This window comes from Corvus cornix, chromosome 1 (genome assembly GCF_000738735.6).
Source record: "Corvus cornix cornix isolate S_Up_H32 chromosome 1, ASM73873v5, whole genome shotgun sequence".
Lineage (NCBI taxonomy): Eukaryota > Metazoa > Chordata > Aves > Passeriformes > Corvidae > Corvus > Corvus cornix.
Genome location: NC_046332.1, coordinates 87,933,822 through 87,960,301, shown reverse-complemented (window position 1 = coordinate 87,960,301; position 26,480 = coordinate 87,933,822). Strand labels below are relative to the sequence as shown.

The window sequence follows — 26,480 nt, the reverse complement described above, 5'->3', positions numbered from 1 at the left end:
TTCATTAAGGAATACTTTGGGTTTGAAGGTATTTGTTTGTTTGTTTGTTTGTTTGTTTGTTGAAACACTGGAACAGAAATGAGAACATATTGGCCTTGGTGCTGACACAGAGTAGGGCAGTTCATCAAGCTCATGGCTTTTTCCAACGATATATTTTGCACAAACTATTCCAGGCTCTATGTCAGCAGCCACAACATATAATCACGATTAGGAAGGACATCAACAAAGTTTGACAATATTGTTTGACAACACAGGTAACAGTGCAGGAACACACAACTATCGTCTTCTGAAGGAAAACAACCATTCAAAAAAGGCTGCTAGCTGGTGAAAACAAGTGATTCATTTTAAAAGCTGGGAGAAGGTACAGATGTGTTCTACAAGAAAATAGGGAAGATTCTGTGTTTATTTAAAAAAAGGTGTACGTCAAATACTTCTATTTAATGGAAAACAAGTCTATAGAATGATCATGTCTATTCAGGACCTTAATCTTGTACTTGTATACTTTTTCCTCCAGACACAGTACAGACCCTGTCACCATTTTTCATCCTTCTGGAATGAGCTCCCCTCAGCACAACAGCACAGGCACCGTGTGTATCTGAACGTGCGTAGCTCCATTCCCTTTCCTCTGCATGTCTGTGCACCGTTCTATTCCTTGCTGCCTTCTGGCCACCTCTCGTTCTGTGGTGTCCTTGCTTCTGGTGCTTCAGTCTGCCTCCACTCCTCAGGAAGCCACGCTTCACCTTCGAACGAGGGCGAGGTGTGCCCCGGAGGGTGCGGCAGTGACTCATTTAACTTGGCGCGTGTGTCACTGCTGGGCTGGTGGACAGCACTTGGGCCGGCCCGCCGTGGCAGGGTCCAAGGCCGAGCAGCGCCCGAGGGCTCGTTGGCAGGGGAGGGCAAGTGCCAGGCAGGGGCAATGGACACTTCCTGCAGGAGGCGCTTCACGTTGATCCCCGCGGGCACCAGTTGTGTGCAGGGAGCCGGGGCTGAGCTGTGCTCCTTAAAGAGCCCCGACAGACCGGGGGCAATGGCATCCTGGCCTGTATTAGAGTGGCCAGCAGGACTAGGGAAGTAATTCTCCCCTTGTGGCACTGGTGAGGCCATACTTCGAGTGCTGTGTCCAGTTCTGGGCCCCTCAATTCAAAGATATTGAGGTGCTGGAATGGGTCCAGAGAAGGGCAATGGAGCTGGTGAGAAGTGTGGAGCACAAGTCCCGTGAGAAGCAGCAAAGGGAGCTGGGATTGTTTAGCTTGGAGAAAAGGAGGCTCGGGGGAGACCTTACCACTCTCTACAACCACCTGAAAGGAGCCTGCAGCCAGGCGGGGCTCGGCCTCTTCTCCCAGGCAACCAGCGACAGGACAGGAAGACACAGCCTCAAGCTGCGCCAGGGTGGGTTTAGGTTGGATATTAGGAGGACTTTCTTCACAAAAAGGGTGGTAAGACATTGAAATGAGCTGCCCAGGGAGGGGGTGGAGTCACCGTGCCTAGGGGTGTTTAAGGCAAGATCAGACGTGGCACTAACTGCCATGGTCTAGCTGACATGGCGGTGTTCGATCACAGGTTGGATTTGATGATCTCAGAGGTCTTTTCCAACCTAATTCATTTGCCACCCGGTAGCCACCGCAGCGCACACGCGCCGACACGCCAGCCCAAGCCCCGCGCCGCGAGTCGCTCGGCCCGCCCACCTCCTGTCCCGGCCCCCCCTCTCCCGGCATGCCGCGGGGCGGGGCGGCCTGGCCCTGCCCCCTGCTCGCCATCAGCCGCGGCGGCGGGCTCCGCCCCGGCGGCACCGCGGGTACCTGCGCGGCGCGGGGCGGCCGCGGGGCAGACCGCGCCGGCGACGGAGGAGGGATCTGCGCACGCTTCTCCTGTCCGCGGCGGGGGCGGCCGGGCCATGGTGCGTCGCGCCCGGCTGGCGCTGGTGGCGGCGGCGCTGGTGGCGCTGGGGGCGCCGCCGCCGCCGTGCGCGGGCGCCCGGGCGCTGGAGTGGTACACGGCGTGGGTGAGCACGGCCTACGTGGAGCCGCTCAGCAAACCGCAACGGTGCGCGGCAACACGGAGAGCGGCCGCTACGGGACAGCTCGCCCAAGGAGAGCGCTCAGGGCCATGTGGGCATTCCTCGTGGCGCCTCGCCCCGCCACATGGAGGGCTGCGCGGCCGACACCGACTACGACGTGCCTCTGCCTCCCGGTGGCCGCGGGCCCCCCGAGGGCGACCCACCGACCTGGATCGCCCTGGTTGGCCCGCGGTGGCTGCACTTTCAAAGGACAAGGTCACCAACGCGGCGGCCGGAAGCGGGCGGCCGCTGTGGTCATCTACAACGAGGCCCGCTTCGGCAACAGCACCGTCTCTATGTCCCACCTGGGTGAGCTCTCCGCGCTCGCCGAGGGGTCGGGGGGATGCTTTCGGGGGGATCGCTTTGTCTAACGCCGGCCCGCATCGGTGATGCGGGTGTGCGCGGTGAGGAATGGGTATGTGGGGAGGCAGAAATCCCTGTAAAAATGGTACAGAGAGCCGCGATTTTGTTTTCTCTTCCTGTAAGCCACCATAGGGAAAAGCCGGGACCGTCTTCTGTCTCCCAAGTTACGGTCCGGGCGTCAGGGAGGAAATGCGGCGCAGCCATCGGGACCGGCAGCCGTGTGACAGACTGGGGGGGAGGCTTGGGTTTCCTTTAGGGATACCTTTTTGCCTGGTACCCTCCGGCAGAATGGCTACAGCGGTCACAGGTAGGCCGCTTTCTGCAGGCCGTGTGTAAACGCACCAGGTATCCCGAAGATGCCTTCAGGTGCTTTTGAAGGTACAGCCGTAGCTATTTGAAGGTAGCTTTTGGTACAGGCTTTGTTATCGCTTCATCGTCCTCTCCTGCGCAGGTCTGTTAAGAGTGAGAGAGAGAGGTGTAAGCATCAGGTAATCCTTAAACGCTCGCAAATGCGGCAGGAAAACTGAACCCTGGAGAAGGATGTTGGCTTGTCTCAATGTGCTGCTGCTGCTATGTAGCCTGCAAAAGGGTTCTGTGATTTTTGCCGAGATAGCAATCCAGATGTTCTGTCACCACAGTCCCCTCTTGGGCTATGACACGAAAGACTCGCTGAATTTTTATGGTTATGACGACACGAAATGCTTAAAGAGGTGGGGAAAGCCTCAAAACTTGGCAGTAAAATCTGTTTGCTTTTGTAGATTTTTGAGAAACTGGAAGGTCTTCAAACGAGGATGTGAAGACAAGGCAAACTTAAGTAAAACATTCTGTAAATGTGCGCTTCACATGGTTTTGCTACAATGAGTTTATTAGTGCCTGGGCTCTCATTCCTGGTTGTGAGGAAGGGAAGGACCAGGGACTTGGCAGAAGTAAAACCATAATGTGTTTCTAAAGGAAACAAACTTATTTTCTTAGTATAGTGAGCTGAAAATCTCAGCTAGGGAGCTGTTGCTCTATCACACATGTGATTTATCAATTGGAAAACATGTCTCTCCTCTTGGAATACCCAGTGGCACCAGTTGGGGGATTGGAATCATGATTACTGTTCATAGCCTGCTGCTTGCTTGAGATCAGCCTGGCCCATCTTGTATTTTTAATTCACTGTGAAAGTGGAGGTGAGGTGCTAGATAAAATGAACCTTTGGTTTTGATCCTGGATGGTGATTAAGGTACTTCGTTGTGTAATACTGCTTTCATCTTAAACAGCTTCTTTTTCTTGTTTTTACTCTGTATTGGGCAATCAGCACAATTTTTTTCCCACATTCTTTCCTCCATTCCCCATTGTAACCTTTCATAAGTATTATTTGTTCTTTTGTTGAATCTTTTTCTCCTTTTCTCATCTTGCTTATTTTATAATTTTTAAAAAATTTTCTCTTTTCTGCTATTATCTTTGTGCTACAGAAGACCTTCTTGGGCTTAATACTCAGTTTTGGACTTCACTAGTATAGTTACATCTGCCAGTGGTGTAAAGAGAAGTGCTCTCTGACTGCTCATGGGGGGTTTTTTTCTTGAACTGGCTGAATGTTGCTGATGAAAGTTCCACCTATGTAAAGAGTGTGATTTAGTATAGTTCATATATACAATAATACATTTGTATTTATACTGACTTCATAAATGCAGGTTTGACCTTACGATTGTTTGAATGGGAATATAATAATATATTGCAATATAATTGCGATGGAGCTCTGATGTAGTCATAAATGTTTGTTTCATGGTTGACACTTTCAGACATGTAAATGTTCAAACACTTTCAGTGCACTTTGGGAATAAAGGGGAGAGTTACTGTTAGTGTTTTAAATCTTAGGCTTTTTGAAGGGAGATGATAGAAAGGTCTGTGGAAGACTGGCAAGGAAGAATGTGGAGGGTAAAGCTGCATTTTACAGAACCTACATTTTCATTTCTGTGAAGGGATTTGTGAACTGGCACATGAGGAAGCAAGCTTTGCTTCTGTGAGGAATGCTGAGGATAAATACTCTGGGAAATCTGCAGTGCAGTAACCAAGGAGTGGAGTTACATGCATAAGTAAAATCTGCTTAATGTGTTTGCAATTAGTGGCACTGAAAATGATGTGAGATGGAACAATGGTTACGAGTGGTAGAGATGCAGCCCAAATTATGTGAAGGTGATAGACAGCTTTTGTGGTCTCCGTGTCATCTTTTCATTCTCCTCCTGGAAAACCTGACCTTTGAATTTTCTGGGATGTGTGTGACACATGTATGCTCTTTTTGTTGGTGGCCTTTTGGCGTTTTTAGGCATGATTCAGCTTGAGTAAAAGGAGAGGTTCTTGATTGGGTGAAGAAATTACTTGTTACAGCTGGCATCAAAGCATTTGATAAAAGGACAAGTGTTCCAAATAATCAGTATTTTTCACCTTGTAAGCTTCATGTGTGCAGTGAGTAGGGATTTTAACTAAAGTTTTGGAACAAGAGAGTCAAGAATTTGAATGTCTAGCCTTGAAATCCTGTCCCTTCTTCGAAAAGGAAGCTCTTCAGATGTGACTCTACTGATTCAAGACTTTGCTCTCTGTCCAAATTACATTGTTCGAAATGCTGGATGACTTCCCTCCTCGAGGAAAGTAATAGTGACATAATTTCATGTGTGGCTGAGAAGATTTTTCCACTGGAAAACTAGTTTTACCCAAATGCCTCGAGGAGTTGTACTTCATTTGCTGAATCTGAATGATGTAAATTCAGACTTCAGTTTTACAGACTTCACAGGCAGTCTTAACTCTGTTCATTTTTGGTGATGGTGGTGAACTTAATACAATACAGAAGATTCAAATTGCTTTCCAGAACTGAAGTAGGTACTGCATGTAAATATTAGCTGGGAGTGGGTTGGAGAGGAATCTGGAGAGGCAAAGTGTGGAGTATTGTGGAGATCAGACTAAGGAGAGTCAAGAGGTTCAGTTCTGGTTGAGAAGTTAGGGGGAGGCAGAGGTATATTGCAATGGAAAGAAAACAGGGTCTTCTGCTTCTATAGTTTTCCTGTTACACTTCATGCTGTATGCCCCCCTCAAGCTAGGATTTGGTGCTCCTGATCAGAACATGTGTTACTTTATTGTGGACTATGGAATGAAATGCGGTTGTGCTTGACATGCAGGGATGGGAGGTGCTGGCTGTAATAGTTTGAGGTAAGTCTGGAGTAGAGCTTTAATTCATGGTTAGTGGATTTAAGGGAGGGTTGGGACTTAATTTGAGTGTATGACTTTGGCTACATAATGAAAATTATGGTCTTTGATTTGCCAAAATACATCAAACTAGTTCTTTCCTCCATTGTTGTGTTTTTTTAATGCATCTGTATTGAGCAAAACAGATGCAAATTACTTTGTGCTCATGATTCTGTAAGTTCTTGCTATTTCCAAAGCAGCAGAGTTAGAGTTATTTTGGCACGTAGTTCAGCTCTTTGCTGCATTGCTTGCAGCACTACTCAGGATTCTCAAATGGTGCTTAATTTCTGTATTACTGCTGGTTTCTGGTACTGTAACTGCTGAAAGGACAGTGGCTTGCTTAAATAAGACATGACTGTATGATGTTGAACTGGTAATATTGTTCTGAAGAAGCAGGAGTAACTGCTTATATCTGTGTTATAGATAAGAGTGCATTTGAGTGTTTTGGAACTCAGGTGGGAAGAGTATGTGTACCAGTGGTTATACATCCTCCTTGAGGCAGGTGAAAATACAACATGCACCAGGGACTAGGTGAGATGAGGTTGGGGTAGATGGTCGAGACAAAGCTTGTTATGGGATTGTTAGCGTACTGGTAACAGCCATTTGTTTGGACCAGGAGCTAAAAAGAATATTTGGTGTTAGTTGTGGCAATATTAGTAGGGTGCCTATGTTTAAATAAGCCAGTGGACTGACCTTAAACATTTTTTCTAAGATGGTTGAACTCTGGGAGCTTTCTGAGATTTCTCAGAAGGACAAAAACTAGAGTGTGTCTGCGATCAGTTTCCAGATGACAGAAAATTATCTTCTTCATCTCTAAGCATGAATGGGAATAAATGTTGTAGTTTGGGGTGCCTGGAATCAAGATCTGTTCCTGTCCTACTTTTTCCTCATCAGGAGAATGCTGGTTTCCTTTTGTAAGAAAATACTGGGAGTGGTAGCAGTAAAACTGACTGCACTGGCAGGAAACGTACCTTCATCTTCAGAGTTCCAAATTTGCCCTTTTTTGCAAGTATCCTAAGCATCTGCCAGCCATGATAATGTTAAAAAATGCAGACCAAATTTTAAATGGACCAAATTTCACTGAGGCATCAATCAAACCTAGAAAAAAAAAATCAAGTTTACTCTAGCAGAGTAAAAATGTGATTATTTATTGTAAAATTAGAAGGTTATAGAAAGGCAAAGCCAATAGAACATGCTTTCAGTAGACGCATATATGTGACACTTGGAGTTTTCTTTATGAATGTGATTTGAGGTGTCTGAGTTGTATGGCAGTTGAAGAAGCTGATGGAATGACTCAACATCATTTCAGTCTTTGAATAATGAGTTTCAGAACAGAAGGCTAAAATTAGCAAAGAATGAGTTAAAACCCTTAGTCTTACAGGCTGCTCAGGGCAACTGCTTCTCTGAGAGTGCTCTTGTTGCTTTTGTAATCATGGATTGCAATTATTCTTCTCTTCTCCCCCTTCTGTCTCATGACCTTCAAGGCCCCTGTGTTTAGTTTCGTGTATTTTTAGTGGCAAGTTCATCACCAAGGCTTTAAAACTGTTAAAATGCTTTTAATGGGTATTTATTTTAAAATGTATAGTATGCTTATGTTTATTCTAAAGTGGAAGTTGTCGCACTGTCTAGCAGCTATTGTGCAAAAGTAGCCTGACTTTCATTTCAAGGAAATAACTGTCTGATAGTTGGGCATTCTGGTGACAAAGCAGAGAAAGACAATACTTATTGTTGTGGGGGTTTTTAAATACTTCATCATTAGAAATAGTGCAGAGAATCAGATAGCAGGATTAAACTGACTCAAGATTTCAGGACTGAGGTGGAAACTTACTGATTGAAGAATGCAGGCTGCGTCTAATCTTGAAACTCCCTTTTCTTCCTTAAGCTTGGATGGAACCACATAAATCTTTCCTACACATTTGTACCATTCCCTGGCCATGCTTAGGCACCCCTCCTGTTATTTGTAATTCTTACAATTGATTACGGACACAGGACCTAATTTCCTGGTTTAGGTATGGGGATGGCAGTTCTTAGCAACATAAAATAAATTCCTACATTCATATGTTTTTTTTCTTGCTAACTCCCTGTGGAGTTGTGCAGGGTCAGAGAACAGAGAGTGTTTCACACTCTTCTCTGAGATTCATGAGTCTCTCTGGTAGTGCTTTTGTGCTGGTTCAGAGAGAAGAGCAATATTAATTAACCAATTCATAGTATGCTCGGACTTGAGGTGAGCAGAACTAATTAGTGGAGCCTAGTTGGTTATTGTCTGTCTTCAGCTTCACTGCTTTGTGTCTCCAAACACACCCACCAAGCAAGGCAACATAAGTGGGGTGGGTGTTGCTGGTGAGCAGAGTGGGGTGCCAGAGGGGAGGCACAAGTTGGTGTAACCCTATTAGGAAAATCTGCTCTTTTGCTGGGTCTGGATCTGGCAGACACAGGTGTGATGGTTTGTAGAGTAGGTGATCAGAGGTGGGATGGTTGTGTTAAGGTGAAGCTGAGAAGGAAGGGTTACTCAGCTAATGCCCGGAACCTTTGGTTTTCATCCAAAGCAAACTATGTGTGCCTTATGGAGGAAGGACTTCTAAGTACACAAGTGAAACTTCTGCAGATTCCCCTTGGCTTTGTAGCAGAGTGGCCACATTGAAAAGCTGTCACAGCCAGAATTGTCTCAACTAAAGGAATTTGGTTTAAATAGTTCAGGCAAATAACTCTTTGTCTTAGTAGGCAGAGGTGGGTGAGGCCAGAATGCAGCTTTGAATTTTGAGAGTCCCCATTTGATGTAATGTTACAAATAAGAAAGCCATTTCTTCTGACATAGCTTCTCAGTAAGGAATCTAATACAGCCAGAAGGCTTTAAGCCTTTGGGGGAGGTCTTGTTGCAGATAGGTAGTCTTGTGAATCTAAAAAAGGTAGCTGTAACATTACAGCTTTAGATTTTCAGCTACGAAAACCCCTCTCTTTTTCTTCCTTTCTCTCTGAATCAAGACTAGTTTCACTCCTTTTCTCAGAGGTAGGACAGCAAAGTAAACTGTAAAGCTGTGACTTACTGAGGGAGCAGCAGTGTTGGTACACACAAAGTAAGAACTATTAAAATAGAAATAGTATTTAACAGTGAAAATGTGACATTTTTAACAAGTACATTTGTTTGTAATTTATTTTGTAACACTTGGGTTAGATATTTCTGAGAATACTGGAGATTCTTCCAGAAAAAAAATTAGGAAAACACTAGTCACAGAGGTCTTTGGATTTTGCTAGGTGGTCTTTATGGTTTTGGTGGCAGTATGTTGCCTAAAGGTTTCGGATTTTTTTTGTAATTAGATTTCTTTCATATGGATTGAGTACTCTAGACTTCTAATATATTAAGAAAAATCCTTTGGGTCACTGCTCCCAAAACAGTCACAAAGTATTTCTTGACAAGTCCTTGTCAGGAAGTCTCATTACATTTTGAATATTTAGTATTAAAGAATCTTTAAGTATTTCAGTGCTTAAAATAATTTATTATTAAATATCTGAATCTTTTTCTCTTTTGTGTATATAATCCAGTGTAATTTGGCTGTGGATTCAGATTCAAACTAAATTGAAGTGTCTCTTTTTGTGATATTCACGTACTATCTCCATCTGCAACTAAAATTCCCACACTGACAAATAAAAGACCAACTGTTCCTGAGTTGCAAGCTAGAACTTAAACTGCTTTGAGAAGTGTATGACTTTTCTGGCTTTTTTGCATGGATCCGCATCTCACCTCACTGTAGAATGATGAGTATAGGGCCTTGAACAGTAAAGGTGCATCTGTTGAACTTTATCTTGTGTTTGAGAGTTTTTGAAAGTAGATAAGGATTCTTTACCAGTAAACTTTCTATCAATTCTGCTATGACTGAAAAAAAGCACTGGAGGCTTTCCTATTACTTTGCTCACTGATCTTAACTGAAGAGGCCAAATTACCATCAAGCAAGAATGCCTACATTTTTACTGTGACTACTGACTTTTTTTCTTTTTTTATTCCCTCCAACAGGAACAGGAAATACAGTGGTGATAATGGTTGGCTATCCAAAAGGAATAGAGATATTGGAACCAGTACGAAGAGGGATTCCAGTAAGAATGAGTATTGTTGTTGGCACACGACATGTACAGGAATACATTAGTGGTCAATCAGTTGTGTTTGTAGCCATCGCCTTCATCACCATGATGATTATATCGCTTGCTTGGCTCATATTTTACTATATACAACGTTTCCTGTATACGGGATCACAGTTTGGAAACCAGGTAAATGGAGCTAATGGCACTTAAGAGTATTTACCTCCTTCTTGTGTCAAATCAGTTGCCTAACTGATTGTTTATTGAAACATTCTTGAGGATCTGTGCCTTCTTCCTATTCTGCTAACTGCGATGCTGTTCAGCAATAGTCAGTGAGGCTAATAAGCACTGTGCTAATTGGCATCACAAGTTTGACTAGTTATAATTATTAGATGCTCATATGAAGTAATGGAAAATACATTTAGCCACTTGTCAACAACAGAGTAAGGGCAGCTTCTTATGTGATCTCTCACCTAACTGAACTTCCTTCCTTTTGACATTAAAAGTTATTTTCATTCTTCAGTAATTTTCATTTTGAAAATATTAGCTTCCCTGACCAGATTTTTTTAATGGAAAGGGACCATGGTGAGATTTTTTTATTTTCTTATGAAACCCACAAGTTCTTCAGGGTAGAATTTTTAGTTTTAAAGATTTATGAAAACTACTTTTGACACTTGTAATTCTACAACTCCACTGTAGAGTTACTGAACTACAGGTGCTAGAAGGTGCATGTGTGGTGAGACTCAGCTCTCTTGGGCTGCTCAAGGTATTGAGAACAGTGAGAGTACTGAGAAGGTTTGGAAAGAGTAATTTTGCTCCTTATTTGCCCTTTTCACATTTCTGTACTTAGATAGAATTTAAAGAAAGAGCCAGATTTACTTTTTTCCCCTGAGGAAAGTACTTAATCACAGAACAGTTTAGGCTGGAAGGGACCTCTGGACCCCTGCAAGAGAGCAACTAACATGGAGTTGTTGAGGATGTAAGTCCATCTGAGTTTTGAAAATACCTTAGAATGGCACTTACCTCTGCTTTTCAACTACTGCAAATAGGTTAGATTTCTTCCACGATCATCAGCAGCTCTACCATAGTTTTCTGCTAAATGAAAAATAAAGTTGCACTTGTTTATATTTGCAGGTTCTTTTTTTTTTATCCTCAGCTCAGAAAAAAATACTGTTTCAATCAGTGCTTAGCGTGTGGACTTCTCCTGCCTTCTGCTTGAAGATACAGATGCTAGCTTTGGGGGAGGAGGGAAGGGATTTTTGTTTGCTTTCAGAAGTCTGAACTCTGTTTAGAACTTACAGGACTCTTCTAGGAAAATATTTAATTTCTCTTTTCAATAACTGAGGATAACACACAGGACTTCTGTATTGGTTAAATTGGTGGTCTCCCTGGAGTTTTGGTTTCCTAGACTCTTTTTTACTAAGCTTTAAACCTTAGAATTTATTTTCAGAGAATACTTTTGGGAAAACAAATTTTTTGAGAAGTATTTATAGGAAAAGGGATGTGTTTCTATGTTGTAACAGTTGTTTGGTGAAGAAAGTTGCTTCTTCCTGCCTTTTACATAGTTCACACGGAGGAGAGTTCACATGTTTTATGAAGCATCATATCATATCATGTACTTTAGTTTTAAGGGTGTGGATGTGATGTTTCTCAGAAACATGTGCCACTAACTCTTAATAGATTTTGTCATTGTCATTCAAATACCAATAGATTTTGCCAGTACTGATCATCCAAATGCTTCTTAAATAAATGAAACTGTCTAGCATTAGAACATTATGCCATTTTCTCAATTCTTTCTCTTCTAAAATGGCCACTGAAAATAAAAATGATACAAAGTTGGACAACGTTTCGAAGATATTACTGGAGATGTATTACTAAGAGTCTCAAAAGACTTTTGGAAACAAAAAGCCACTTTCTAACCCAAATCTCGTTTTGCTTGGCTTATACACTCTAGTAAAATTAAAACTTGTGAGTTAAATATGTTATGCCTTAAAGCAAGCCACTGTGTAGCTGCTAAGTGAAGATGGGTATCTTAAGATTTATTCTAATACCAGTTTAGCAGTAAAACTATAGAAGATCTCCGTGCTACTGAAGATGAAAACAGGACTGTGCAGAAAACCCTGAGAAGGTGGAATAGGCTTCTGCTGCTGGTTTTGTCCATTTCTGGGAGACCTTTCAGACAACTTATCTTTAACACCATAAAAATTAAAAAATCACCATTTTCAGTACTATGCATTTGTAAAATTATATATGTCATCGTAATTACTACAGAGAAAAGCTGCCCTTATGGGTTTGGGGTTTTTTATTTTATTTATGGTATTTCTTCAGTGAGGGTTACTGCTAGACAGGTCAGCATCTGTCAGCTGCGAGTGTTTAGTTTCTCAGTTTCTTGCAGTAGCTAGCACTTTGTCTTGGAATACAGTACTGCTTTCTTTTCTCACTTCCCCTCTAAGCATGATTATACTGTATAGAAGTCCAGTATGGTGCATCATGTCTGTAAAGCCTTTCTTGTCATCTCCTTTGCATAATGTGTCCTTTCAGTGCAAAGCTTTGTCCAACGTAGGAGACAGTGTTTAACTGGGGGAAATATTAATAGCTACAAGCAGCCTTTTGACCTGGTGGCTGGCTGTAGGCTGCTTGGCAGGATTCCACCTTCTCCCAGGCTGGTGCAAAACGTACAGTGTGCTTGCTCATGGGCCTGCCTAACTGGAAGGTCTGGTTGTATGGCTGTTGTTACAGCTCTGCTTGCCTCTCAAGCCTACACGGGTTTCAGCTTTCCTGTGTGGGAAGGCCCTTAATGCCGGCAGTCAGGATGCGGGACTGCCGCTGCCGGTGTGCTCTGCTCCCCTCTGCACTGCCTGGGCCATTCGTGCGAGCGGGGTGCTTGCAGAGCACGTGTTCCGCTGGGCCCTAGGAGCCCACAACTTACTGAACATCTGCTGGCTGGAAGTATTGTATAAACTAATGCATTGCCCAGATCGACTTCTTTTTTCAGATGCATTCAGAAGACTTAGCAATCCATGTGGAAAGTATTTAAAAACTTGGAAATGTAATTCCTGAAACTAATGACTATACTAATACTTAAAATCTTATTCCTAGGGACATAGGAAAGAAACCAAGAGAGCCATCAGCCAGCTTCAGCTGCATACAGTGAAACGTGGAGAAAAGGTAATTCAGTGTGGCTCTGATTATTTCTCTAGGTTTTAAAAATGGTTGTAAAGTCTTCAAAGAATTGAAACTAAAATTCCCACAATTTTAGGCTTATTTTAGGCTTTGTTTAAAAGGCAGAATTTAAAATTGAAGAGCCAGATTTTAACTACTTATGAAATAAGGGTACTTTGTTGCAAGTAATATCTGGTTGTACAGAATGTATAGGGGATTGTACAGAATGTAAAGATGAGGAAACATTGTTATCTTTTCAGCACTTGAAAACATCAACAAGTGGATTGCAAAATACTTCCGCACAGTTCTTACAGCTGATGTAATGTCCTGTTTTCTTAAAACAACATTCATCTTCTTATTGATTAGAAGACCTTAAAAATATAAAAAACTTTGAAAAATAAACCACTTGTTTCATCTTTCGACACACAATACATTAAGGAGCTGTGTAGGCTTAACCTGAAGCATAAATTTTTTTAAAGTACATTTCTGACACTGTCCGTGCCATAATTATGCCTCCCCTGATGGAGGAGAGTTTTTAAAGTCTTTGCCAGGAGTCCGAGAGACGAACAGGACTTCTGTACTTTCTTGGTCTTCAGGTTGTTTATTATATCTTATCAGTAATTCACATGCTGACAGCATAGCATGAAGCAGAGCAAAATACAAAAGGCAAAATGCAAGAAAGCTCAAGGCTTTTTAAAGGTAAATCAACCAATGGTCACTAAAAGTGTACATTATTTTTACTTTTCTACCAATTATCTAATCACGCAGTCAGGAACTCCAGAATTCTTTATCCAGTCATCCCAAACTCCTTCTACTGCAGAATATGGAGTAGTAGAAGAAGAAGAAGGTCTGGAGAACAACAGTCCTCTATTTTGAAGTTTTTTGCTTTTATCTATTTACTAATATTAACAAACCCAAATCCTCTAAATTTTTCACCCTGTGACAATCTTACATAATATTCTATCACCTAGTTCACACCAGTATAGATTCTAATTCTTCCCAGAGGGTAGGCAATTTTCTCCAAGGATAAAGGTCAAAAACTGTTGTCCAGGGGGGTAGAACCCTTCAAAACAGGCAGAGAAATATTCTCTGCACTCTGGGTTCCTACACCTTTCTATGTTATGAAATAAAGCTAATCTAAAAATTAAAGCAGCTTTCAGGAAGTTGGCTTTGACAGCATACGGCCTAAACTCAGCTGTATTAGAATAACTGAAGTAGAAAAAGCCAACATTTTGAAAGAAAATATTTTACTTGGAGTTTTCAGGAGTGCTGATCCTAGATGCAAAATTAGCTTCTGACTAGATTTCTGCTGCTACATAGGCATTTTTTTTCCCTCAACCCTTGTCTTACTTGATGAGTTTTTAGTTAAGGACTGATTTGCTCAGAGGTGGAAAACAAGATTATTTTAAAATAAATTTTTAAATCTATGGAATAAAATTAAAGTGAGAAAGGACACTGATATGTAAAAAGTTTAAAAGCTGTGGTCCAGCAGAAGCTGTTTAGCTCAGATCATGTGCCACAGAGAATATATCCTTCATTTAGTAAAACGGTTTTGAAACTTAAAAAATCCTAAAAGTGTCTTTGAACTTAGTTGCCTTTTCCTCCTATGCTTTCAGCATGCTTAAATGGTGTTTTATGAGTATTTCTTACTTTCAATTAGACTACTTTTTGATGGAGTTTCACATCTATTTCAAGCTGTGAACAGAGGGATATTCATACTTCAATTCATACAATGGTGACATCAGAGATCAAGAAAGACAGAATTGAACCCAGACTTGTGTAAAGTACTATCAGAGCATAATGTCAGCATAAAGTGATGTAGAAGGGTCACGATGAAACCCATGTTAAAAACCACGTGGAAGATGTTTATGGCTTTTAAAATTGATGTTCGGTAAAATCCTCCAAATAGGATTTGTATGGTGTGATTTTTGCAGTATACCAGGGAGTTCCTTCCAATAAATAGACCTTTGACTAAAGTAAATAAAATGGGGGACTTTGTTGTTATACAGTATGCTGGTTATTCCTATGAATTCCATGTTCATTAAGAAGAGAAGAATGAGATAAGGTTAAAATCTCTCCATTAAAATAGAGTTTTTCTGTGTGGTAAATCACATCTTTTTAATGTGTTTTGAATCAACCTGCCAGCAGCAAGTTTATGTAACTTACTGATGCAGAGGTATTTTCATGAACTAATATAAATTTGTCTGGAAATTTGTCCTGTCTACTCTGTAAATGTACTTTTTTTCTTTAAATATTTCCTTTCAGCCATTTAGAAAAAGTGTATTTCTTTTGTTGTTACACAGTACAGTTCTTCATTATCCCCACTTGATGCTGAGATATTTAACTAAAAATAGGTCATATATTAAAAGTGTATTTGCTATCATGTAGATTTTTCCTGAGAAGCTTATGGGATTATTGTAGAATGGACGCTCATTTTAGGATGTGCTCCATATGATGTGCTTGGATTTTGCCTCTTGTACAGAATAAAAAATAACTTGTTATAGAATAAGCACTTGTCTTAACTTCGCTTCCGTAAAAAAACAGTCTTAATTGTGAGGTACTTGGGAATTTAAGGCATTAATTGTGTAAATTGGTAGCATGCGAAGGAGGGAAATACTGGCCTTGAACTTGAAAGTTTGCTTGCAGAACTAATTAGTTTAAATGTTTGTAGTATTGAAACTGAAGTGCTTCAGTAAGTAGTAAACCAAACACACTAATTTTGTGGGGATGAAAGGAAAGGAGTTTTCCCACTGTCTGTTCTTCTAATACTTAGATTTTATACAGCCCAGTTAATGTTGGATTATTTTTCTTGTATTTGGAGCTATCCATCATATTTGCGCTGCAACTCTAAGCATGGCTTCAAGAAGACAGTAAGACTTGTTAGGAAAGATATTTAACCCTTAGATAAAAATAGAAGTGGGGAAATGATGTTCTGTCTAGTGTGAACTTGGAGAAAAGTTGTAAACCCAAATTGCATACTTGCATTCTCTTCCGGCTATGAAGGAATATCTGCTGGGATGTGGTAGAAAACAAGAAAAAGGTGAAGATGATGTTTGCAGTATTCAACACCAAAAATCTCTTCCTGCTCTTGGAAATCTTTGGGACCGTTTGTTCAGAATTAAGATTGTGCGCTTTGATTTTAGCTGACCTCTTTTAAATGTTTTCATCTTATAGCTACTTCCAGCTGAAACATTCCTGTGCTCCCATGAGCAAAGCCAATGTGTGAGACGTAACGAATTACTTAGGGTGCCATGTATAGCTATTTAAATTAGAAAACCTGGGTTTGGCAGCTTTTAGTATTTGGTAACTTGATCAAATCACCTCTTGACAAAATCTTGAATTAAATGAGGTAGATATTTTTATTTACTATACCATTTAATATATTTTGCATTCTTTGAAGCTAGCTATTACACAAAGCTTGTTCTGTAATGAAATATGAATGTAATACACCTAAATATGTTGTCATATTTAGGGTTTAGATGTTGATGTGGAAAACTGTGCTGTGTGCATTGAGAACTACAAACTGAAAGACACTGTCCGAATTCTGCCATGCAAGTAAGTAGCCATAATTATTCTTTACTCTTTAGCATGTTTTTCTGAAGAAATGGGATGAATTTAATATAAATTCTTCTGAACCCCTGGTGGCGGAGCTGAAGCTGCCATTTGTATGGCCTGTTAAATGTTGATGGGCACTGTGAGATCACATAGCACTTCATGTGTGTGTCGGGGCAAGGGAGCAATTGAGATAACTGTAGGAGTGAAGTAGAGCTTGCTTAAATTAGGACTGTACACTATTGAACTGGTAACTGTGTGCTGTCTTTGTGGTTAGTAGCATCTCCTACTGCAGAAAGCTGGCATGAAGCAAAGGCTTTCCAGAACCATGTCTGTACTAGTAAATTGAGCTGCAGCTAATTGTCAAGATTATAAAGGAAAGGTTTATTTTTAATGTGTTAACTTACACACTGTTTGAAGGAGGGGTGTGTGGCTTTCATGGTAAGTTCTAAAGAGCATTTCTTTTCTTTAGGCACATCTTCCATAGAACATGCATTGATCCTTGGCTTTTGGATCACCGGACTTGTCCAATGTGTAAACTAGATGTTATCAAAGCTCTGGGATACTGGGTATGTTGCATACTACTTTAATCTCAAAGTAGAAGTACAGTCTAGGAGGCAAGACTTCATGTAACTGTTCAGAATGAGAACAGCTGTTCTTTGACAAGACTCGAGAAGCTGGGCAAAGATGCAAAGAGTAATTGAATGAGAACCAGAAAAATAAGGGAATTTTATGGGTAAGAACTTAAATAGTGTATCGAGCAGCTTGTGAATCTTCTTTGATAACCAATTTTTTCTATCTCCAGCTGATATTAAGGAATTTGAAGCAGAGGTGAGACAGTTTGCCCAGGCTGCAAAAATATAACTGAATTAAATAAATCTAGAACATATATTTGATGTTGAGAACTGCGATTCAAAGGAAGAAATTACAGTATTTCTACGTAGAATGTTTGTGTACTTCCACATATGCCCCATGATTTATCCTTGTAAATGAGCTGGTACTTAAAACCTTCCTGAAGACATTCACCAGAAATTGGTTAAGTAGAGAAAATGATGTGCTCTCATTTCTTTCTGACAGCACCAGAAAAGAGAGATGAAGACACATGCGGTAGGTTACTCAGTCACTGTTGATAAAAAATGCTATAGGCAAGAATATACCTCTCTTATCTCCTACTGATCTAGAGAGATCTCTAGAAAATAGGGGTGGTTTTTTTGGTTTCAGGGACTTTCCTTTCATAGACTAGATCTGTATTTTGACTACCTTTTCTCTTACTTCATTGCAGAGACTTTCCAGATCTATGGGAGAGTGTTATGAATTACTGTTTTGTTTTGTCAAAGGGGACAATACTCTTGCTATGTAATATATATATACATACCAGATTTTGGTGCTTCTGTGTATTAAGTCAGACTTTGCCCAAGACTTGCAGTCTTTTTGTCACGTGGAATAGCTATTGCTACTTTAATATGATTATATTAGCAGCTTGGTTTCTGCTCACATTCAGTTCTTGGGGTTGATGTATCTTGTGTTATATGCAGATGGACTTATCCTTTTGATTACAGGCTGGAAACTGAAATACTGGGACCTTCAGAATAATTATATTCCCTGAATTTGTGCTGTTGCAGAGGATAATTAATACTAAGCCCAAGCAGGAGGAGTAATAACTCCTCTGCTTGTTGGCCAAAATTACTTTTGGAAAGAAGATTGAATGGGATTATATTAAACAGAGAAACCCAGTTCATTTTTATAATTAAATGAGGCAAATATGTCCTGTGTGCATCAATCATTCAAGTCCCACTGAAGCAAATAATGGGAAATCATTCAGGAATTTTTTTGTAGCTTAGTTTTCAGTTTGATCCAGGTTGCCCAATCTAGTCTGTGGAGTGACTGCCTGAATTTTTTTACCGATGTGAAGAAAAGAAGTGCAAAGAGCAAGGCAGCTTCTCTCGGCAGTGCAGTCTGAGTGACATACCTGCCGAGAAGAATATGCAGCCTTATTACAGAAATTAACTAAACCTTCTGCAGGTAGGCTCAAGGCTCAGTTCAGTTGTGAACAACAAATACTTCAGATGCTTTTACATTTTTAAAGGCTTGAAAGTAGAAAAAAGGCACCAAGTCCTATTACGTGGCTTTTGTAAAGAGCAGACTTCAGTGGTCTAGTTCTTCATTATGCTATTTTTTATGAGAGGAAGAACTGCAGTTCAGCATGTCTGACTGATTTCATAGAGTATTACTGAACTTTGTAGTTTCAGTGCTTGTTTAACTGTTTTAAGTTTTGGAAACCAAAAGCATTCATCCCCTCCCCTCCAACCCACAAACGTAAAGATAAGTATCACATGTGTCTTGTGTTCAATTTTAGCATGTCTATAGCTCATTAAAATTCAGTACATTTTAAATTATGCTGATTTGATGCTAAAGAAAGAATCAGCCCAGAATTTCTTAAATCTTAAGATGGGCTTTTGCTAGTTGTTTGAGGAAGGGAATAATACTTGCTAGGAAGCAAAAAGAATAGCTACTTAAACTGCAATATATTTGCTTATGTATAAATAACATCAGTATGTTTATGTTAATGAAGGTAGCCTATTTAATTGTAGAAACAGAACTGTATGTATAGGACTTTGATTCACTCTGAAAGTTAATTCACAATTGTATAGCTCATGCTATACAATAGGTGAAATAAATCCCTTTGCCTGTGATGCAGATGTTGCATTCCTGCAAAGTGACAAGCCAGCATGTTTGTGTTTTTGGAACAGACTTAAAGTTAGGCTGGCGATAGAGGAGGAGAGCATTTGGTTCTGATGTAAATGTTTGCTCACTCTTGTAAAAAAAAAAAAGTCTTGGCCAACTACTATGACAAAAAAACGAGACTTGGAGGCTTCTTCAAACTCAAAGGATCAATACCTTTCCTCAGTGGAGATTTTGTATGTGTGGAGCCTGCTCCTAACCTGCAATACTGTTGCTACAGTGTTGAAATAATCCCTCCAAAAAGCTGACTGGGTGGACTGCTGTTGTTGCTGCTCTTGGCTTTTGGGTGGCTTTGGACAAATGGCTTTTCTTTGGTTGTCTTTCTTTCTTTGCAGTTAGACAATAACCTTGAAAGTGAACAATATCAACACTATTCCCAGGAGGGCACATGTAATAGCTAAAAAAATGGTCTTTTTTTCCAGTAAGGTGAGGTGACAAAAGGTAACGTGGAGGAAAGTTGATGTCTGATGGTAGACAAAAGTGACAGTTAAATATGTTTAATTTTGAAGGGGGACCCCGAAGACGTACTTGAAGTTCCGATACCTGAATCCATAAGTGGCAGCGTTTCAGTCGGAAGTCTGAGTATTGCTTTGCAAGATGATGACAGAAACGAAGTGAGCGAATTGTCGGCTTCCTCCACTAATGAATCAGTATTGCAGTGTACCAGCTTAAAAGAGGACGCGGGGGAAACCACAGCATTGCTTGGTAAGTACTTCAGTGTTTCACTGGGCAAACCTTAGCACTAGACACCGCATTAGAAGAAGCCCTTCTCTAACTAGTGTGAGCAGCTAGTACTGCAGTGCAGACCGGACTGAATGGTGTCACTTACTACTGCTCTTCAAAAAATACAAGCAGATTTTCAAAGAACTCTGTTGAGCTGGAAAAAACTGGACTTGGGGGAAGAAAGATGTAAACAGTGTCTTAAGAGAATTACTCAGAGAATCTCGAGAACCTTAGGTATATATAAGCATGAAATTTTTTGCCAGAGTCTGGATTAATATAAAAGATAAAGCATATTAAAATGGTAAAACAACAAACAATTTTTCTTTTAATTCCTGATTTTTAGATGTGGATGCCAGTAATAACAGGCATGGAGAACATCTATCTAATGGAAATTCCCACTGAACTGCTTCATGGAAGATATCTTGAATAGACTGTTGAAGAACTATTATTTTTTATTTAATTAGTATGGACTTTTGTCTAGTGAACAGAAAAAATAACAATGTAAATTATTTTACCTTTCAAACTTTTCTAGCTGGTGTTCCAAAAGGGCTAATAACTAAGAATTTTGTACACAGGAGGATTTTATAAAATCTCCTCTGGATGTCTCATCCTAAAAAAAAATGCAATAACCCTTTTTCTGTAAGCATTGTTGCAATGTCATTGTGTTCCAGAGGGCTGTAACAAAGATGAAGACTAGGCAGTGAAAATAATGTAGAATGTGTAATGGTTAAATATTTTGGATGCACTATTTACATTCAGTATGTCCACATGAAGAACACTTAGAAGCTACGACTATTAAAATGTTCTGAAAGTTCTGATCTGTTGTAATTGGAGATGAATATTCTTAGAAAACAGAATTAACCTTGAAGGAATCAAATATTTAATGGATATGTTGTGTATCCTTTCCTTGTGATGGAAAAATTGCTGGTTGCAACTTTCTTTACATGTAACAAATACTTATTCAATCTTGTAATGTGTTCTACTCAGAGTGGATGCTGAGAAAAGGAAACCTTCTCCATCTTGCTAGCTTTTTATACTGAATTTGGCAGTAATAGGTTGTACTCGGTGGTCTTCACGTGCTGAGCATGTAGACTTATTTAGTATATGCACACTGGTTACCTCTTTCAATCTTAAACTCAGTAGAACAGAGGTAAAGGGCTAATTATGGCTAAAATATATTTATTAGTCTATTTATAAGAATTTATGTAATTTCTTGCTCCTGTTCCCATCCTGACCCACTTTATGTACAAATTGAAACCGTTTCTTAAGAAATACAAAGTTTGGGTTTGTTTAGCTTTTTCTTTTCCTTTGCATAGAGATGCTGGAATTCTCTTGGATATTCCACATTAGGAGTTTTGACTAGGTTTGCCATTAGCTTCTATTTCTTTCTTTTAGATTAGCAGTATTGTGCCTTATAGTAAAACACTTAAGAAATCTGAAGCATCTGAGAGTAAATGTAAACCCTGGCATCTCCCATTATGACCTCTTATTCAAGTATTTATATACTGTAAGTGGTATAAGGAATTGCTAAACTGTTTTGTAAGGAAATATGTGTATTTAAAACACTACTTTAAAAGTGTTAAGTGAATTGTTTAGGATTTTAGCATTGTCATGTTATAAATAATATGCTACATTCCTCAATTTTCTTTTGTAAAGCTGTTGCTACAGGTTGCTTAAAACAGTGTCTTTCACTAGACATTTGTTTTAGAGTGCGTTTTGGTTTTAATATGTATATTTGGAATGTTTTTAAGAAAATATGCAATTCTTTTTCTAACTTATATTGAGCTTCAATAGAAGCAATAACTTTTTTTAATTTTAAAATGAATGTTCCAGAAATTACAGAGGTTTCAGCTGGGGAAATATGATCTGAACTTCTACTTTGCAGAGCAGATGTTTCACCCTAAATTTCCTTCAAAAAATTCCTGTTAATGCCTACTTAAAAAAAAAATCTGCCTCTTCCCTGTAGGAGTATAACTTTTAGGTTTACTGGAAAACTGTCAGGTTGTAGTTCTGATGTCACCAGCAGGTGCAAGCTTTTGTGATGCCTTTATCTTACAAGAAGCACATGAGAATGGAATAGGACTGACCAACCATCTTAAAAACTGAACAAATAAAAAAACAACCCACGACGAAACCAAACAGTGTGTAGGGACACTTATGTCTCCAAAAGAAGCTTATCAACATTTCCAGAACTGCCTTTTTAACTATCTCTTCAATATTAAAAACTAAGTCTTCTCCCTCTTCTTTAACACAAAACTGAACATTGATGTAGTAAATGTTGAGAGGGTTTAAACTCTAGCTCAAGGAGGAACCAAAAAGAGAAGTTATCAAGAGAAGTGTTGTCAGTCTGTGGATTGTGTCTTGCTGATACCTACAGCACAGTATTCATTCTGGAGAGGAGAATTGTGGTAAGTACTTGAGCTTTTATGTAATACCTATAAAACCAAAAGCTTTTCTTAAGAATTAAATCTGAGATCTGGCAGAAAGCTGGAAGAAAAGCTAAGGAACCTGCAAACTGAAAAGTGTGCTTATAAAATCTGGTGTGTACTGACTTAGGAAAATAGCTGAGTGTGAAGGCTCCTGAGGTCTGTTTCTCATGCTGGCACTGCACCTGTTTCGTTTCAGTCATTCACAAAAATAGTTACAGTTGTTTCAGTCAAATAGGTTTGCACATAGTTGATCTGTGATACAGTTAGGTCTTGCAAGGCCAGCTGTGCTGCTGAGGAGTGATGACAATAAAAGGCCGAATTGCAGTGCCTCCAGCAAGCAGTTTGCTCTCCTTGGAAGCACAATGACAAAAATCAGCTGAAGCGAATCACTAGTCTGACCTCAGTCAAAAAGCTGACATGCATTAGTAAAAAGAGAGGTAGGATGAAAAGTTCAGGGCAGGAAAAAGACAATCTAGGGATTGTCTTTTTAGCTTAAAACAGTAACGAGAGGCTTAGAAACCAGAAGCATATGACCTGCTGTTCCAGCTCATCCATTACATTGAGTAAATGGGTGTAGGCTGCTGTAGGTAAATACAGGTGCATGGACTTTGCTGATCTGGATCCCCACTAATTTGGATCAAAACTGGTATTGCTAGTTTCTAGCACTTTACCTACCACAAGCTTGTATGAAGATCAGAACTAATGAATGTTTATTTCACCCCTTCCAAGAATGCTTTTTACAGGGTAGGCGCCTCCTGACTCCTTTCCCTTCCATTTGGGGAAGCTATAATCTGCCTCTTCTGCTTCGGCCATGTCCTGCCTGGTGTGGGAGCTGCAGCTGTGTTGTGGGTTCCTGCTGCCTCCTCCTGCCCTCAACTCTTTTCCTAGCTGTCCATTTTTCATAAAACAAAGGGACACCTCTGTCCCTTTGTTAGATTTTGCTGTAATCAGGCAGAGTGTTTCTTACTAGAGGCATTCATGTGGTGTCATACAAAAAGCTAAATTGCAGAGCCCACATGAAGTCTAAAGCCCCTCAATGGTGATACTGAATGCCTCACTTAGGAAAAATCCCTAAAAGGACTAGGGGATGCTGGTTTTTGTGGAATAAGTTTTATTAGTGTTGTGTTAATTGGTATGGCTTTGCTACTGCTGCTGTCTCTGTTAGGGAGGAATTTGAAGCTAAGTGATTTTTAATTTTTTTTTTTACAAAGGAACTATGAACATGTCAAAATGAACTGCTGTCTTAAAGGAAAAACTGGAGGCCCTGTCTTTGTTCAGAAATTTTTGTTTATTAATAATAGTCTACAAATGACAAACTGGAAAAAACTTGATAGTAAATAATTGTCTAAACTGTCTTTCAGACTTGATAGCAAGCAAAAATGAACCACAGACATTTCAGATCTAAAAGCATGTTAATAGTTTAATTACTTGCAGTACCAATTTAACTAGAAAGTCTGGATTTTCTTTTACTAATGACTGCTAGACTGGATTCTTCTTTTGCTCTAAGCAATGCTAGGAGGAGATTCTTGGCATGTACTAGAGAAGTTTGATAGGATAGCAGCAACTTCTTTCCCCTGCCCCTTACCCGCCACATTGCATGTGAATGTAGTCCAAGTACCCTGTTGCCACTAATTAGAGGTAGATTTTGGAGGTCTGCTGGAGGAGTTGTAGGATAATTTACCTACAGTGAAAATCCTCTAATCCATGCTGACTTAATAAACTGCATACCAGTATATTCCTGCCAAAGCTGGCCTGTTGGGAATTTTGGTCCTGTTCATGTTGTAACTGGCACAGAGAAACACCATTGCAACACCTTTGTCAAGTGTGCAAAGCTGTTTTTTAATTACCTATTGATTTGGGAATGGTCATTCAGGTTTTCTGCCCATCCTGCAAGGTTCCTCTTAAACCAGCCAGTTGTAGTTGTGCAGAGTCCAGCAAGACTGTCCTGTCCCCTTGTGTAAGTTGAAGACATGCAATTTTGTAATAGGGCCATGGTGAATTACAGTTCCTCAAGTGGAATGTGTATTTATTTTTTTTTTTTAACTGGAATGCCTGCAAAAAATGTTAACATGTCTTTGAGACTGGTCTTCATTGGCTGTGTTGTTTTCTCTCGCAGGTGATATGTGAAGATTTGAGAATTGGAATTCATTAAACATGCACAAATTGAGCTGAAGGCTTTTGGTTTTGTTCAGTATGGGTCCTGATCTCTCCTCAGATATCCTGCTGTATTGCAAAACTTGATTTGAGAAAGTTTTAAAAGTAGAATGCCTTTATAATTGCATGTATTTGTATGAAGAGTGCATTGCCTGAGACTGTCCATTATACTTCCATTGGACCTGAAGCTACTTTTCACCGTCTGAAACATGGTAATGTTACTGCATTTTTAAATGAGCGCATCCTTAATTCAGAGGAGCAGAATAAGTTTCCATCATTTTGTTAGTCTGAAGCTTAAGTCCAAAACTCTGAAGCCACTTACTTCTACTATAAACATATACCTACAGAAAACTATTTGAATTTGCTAGTCTGTCAAAAACTATTCACAACTGACTGTCTTTTATTGTAACTTTGAACTGAGTTGGTTGCATTGTTTGGATTAAGCACTTGTGTCTTTTCCATTGTGTATGTACAGTTGTAAGAATGTCAAGTTATGCATTGTTGTTGTAACTTAATGGCTAAAAGCTCAAATTCCATAATAAATTATACAGACCTTTTAAAAAGCAACATCTGAGAAGCCGGAGGGTTTTGTTTTCTTTGGTACACTTAGGAATTGCATCTGAGAGACTCAACACTCATAACACAAAACAAGTTAAATTCATGCTGGGTAGCTAAGGGGGAGATTCTTTCAGCATGTGGTGCTTTCCCCATGTGACCAATACCTGGGTGGGCTGGGTTAACCTTGGCTGGCTGCTTAGTGAGGAGGAAGAAAATCAGATGGAAGAACTTGTGGGTTAAGATAAGAAACAGTTGCCAATTACCATCACAGGCAAAACAGATGTGATTCATAAAGATTGCTTTTAAATGGCAATAAATTAGTTTTAGAGTAGGATAGTGAAATAGAAGACTAAAACTGCCCTTCTGTAAGCTGACTCTTCTCCCTTCCATGGTGGCAGGATGGGGAAGGGTGGTGTGAGCCTGTAAGAGGTGGTCTCTTCTGTACTCTCCTCACCCTTCTGCCCTGCTCCAGCCTGAGTTCCTTCCATGGAGCTGCAGTTCTTAAACTGCTTCAGTGTAGATTCCATGAGGTATAGACACTCCAAGGTTATCACTGAGCTGCCACCAGCCTGGCTGCAGGGCTCTGCTGTGCCAGCTTGTCCTGGAACAGGGCAGCCTTGGCCTCTTCTCACAAAGGTCACCCTGCACTTGCCCAATACCACAACATTGCTGTGTAAACCCAATACAAATTTGGGAAAGCATGGCTTATCTTTCCTCCTAGCAAGCAAACACTACAGAAGCACACAGCAAACAAATCTGAATCAATCAATGCACAGGGCTCTGAAATGAATGTATCACGGCCATACCTATGATAGAAATCATAAAACTTCTTGGTAATTTTTATAGTTCTGTGACAAATCTAAGGATTACGGATTTATGTGTATCAGTACAACTCAAGCCAATACAGTGAAGATGCAGAACAGCTAGACTTTAGCTGTAGTATCATAGTAGCAACCCTGGGGGTGGGGGAGGCTTAAATTGTTTTTAACTAAATCTGTAAATCATAAAGTAGGTAGCAATGCCTTTAACCAGTGGTAATCACTTTTATATTGGAGCCTGTTACTTCATCATAGTCCTGCAGCTTACATTCCAAACACTAGTCTAAAATGTATGTATGCTTTTAAAGAGGGGTACTACTACACAGAAGATAGTCAAGTTGGGCTCCAACTTTAGTAGATAGAAAACATTAAGATACGATTTTAGAGCACAAGCTGGGTTAGCTGTTGCCACTAAAAATGCCTGATAGCAAATGTATTGGGTTTGGAAGCAATGTCTAGAATTGGAACAGACCTTAAATAAGTGTTACTTTAGTTGACCTGATACATTCTAACTGGAAAGCTACACAAGTCTTAATTCCTAATGACTACAGAACACTTCTCACAGGACTTTTTACTAAAAGATTATGATTGATGGGATTTTCAGTCCAAGCAATTTCACAGCTTAAATTA

The 26,480-nt window shown here is 40.1% G+C and overlaps 1 protein-coding gene and 1 non-coding gene across 2 annotated transcripts; both read left to right on the top strand.

Moving 5' to 3' along the window:
- Window positions 1–1,817: 1,817 nt before the first annotated feature.
- On the top strand, window positions 1,818–25,043 carry RNF149 (ring finger protein 149). The gene is given in 11 exon segments (XM_039548801.1): window positions 1,818–2,026; window positions 2,029–2,071; window positions 2,074–2,240; window positions 2,242–2,365; window positions 9,651–9,901; window positions 12,812–12,880; window positions 16,347–16,429; window positions 16,899–16,995; window positions 19,678–19,873; window positions 20,235–22,299; window positions 24,437–25,043. Coding segments are annotated over 10 exon segments (1,221 nt in total). The 5' UTR covers window positions 1,818–1,894; the 3' UTR covers window positions 20,294–22,299; window positions 24,437–25,043.
- On the top strand, window positions 22,610–22,725 carry LOC120411665. The gene has a single exon (XR_005604121.1). It is a non-coding gene; the product is annotated as a small nucleolar RNA SNORD89 (small nucleolar RNA).
- Window positions 25,044–26,480: the final 1,437 nt, after the last annotated feature.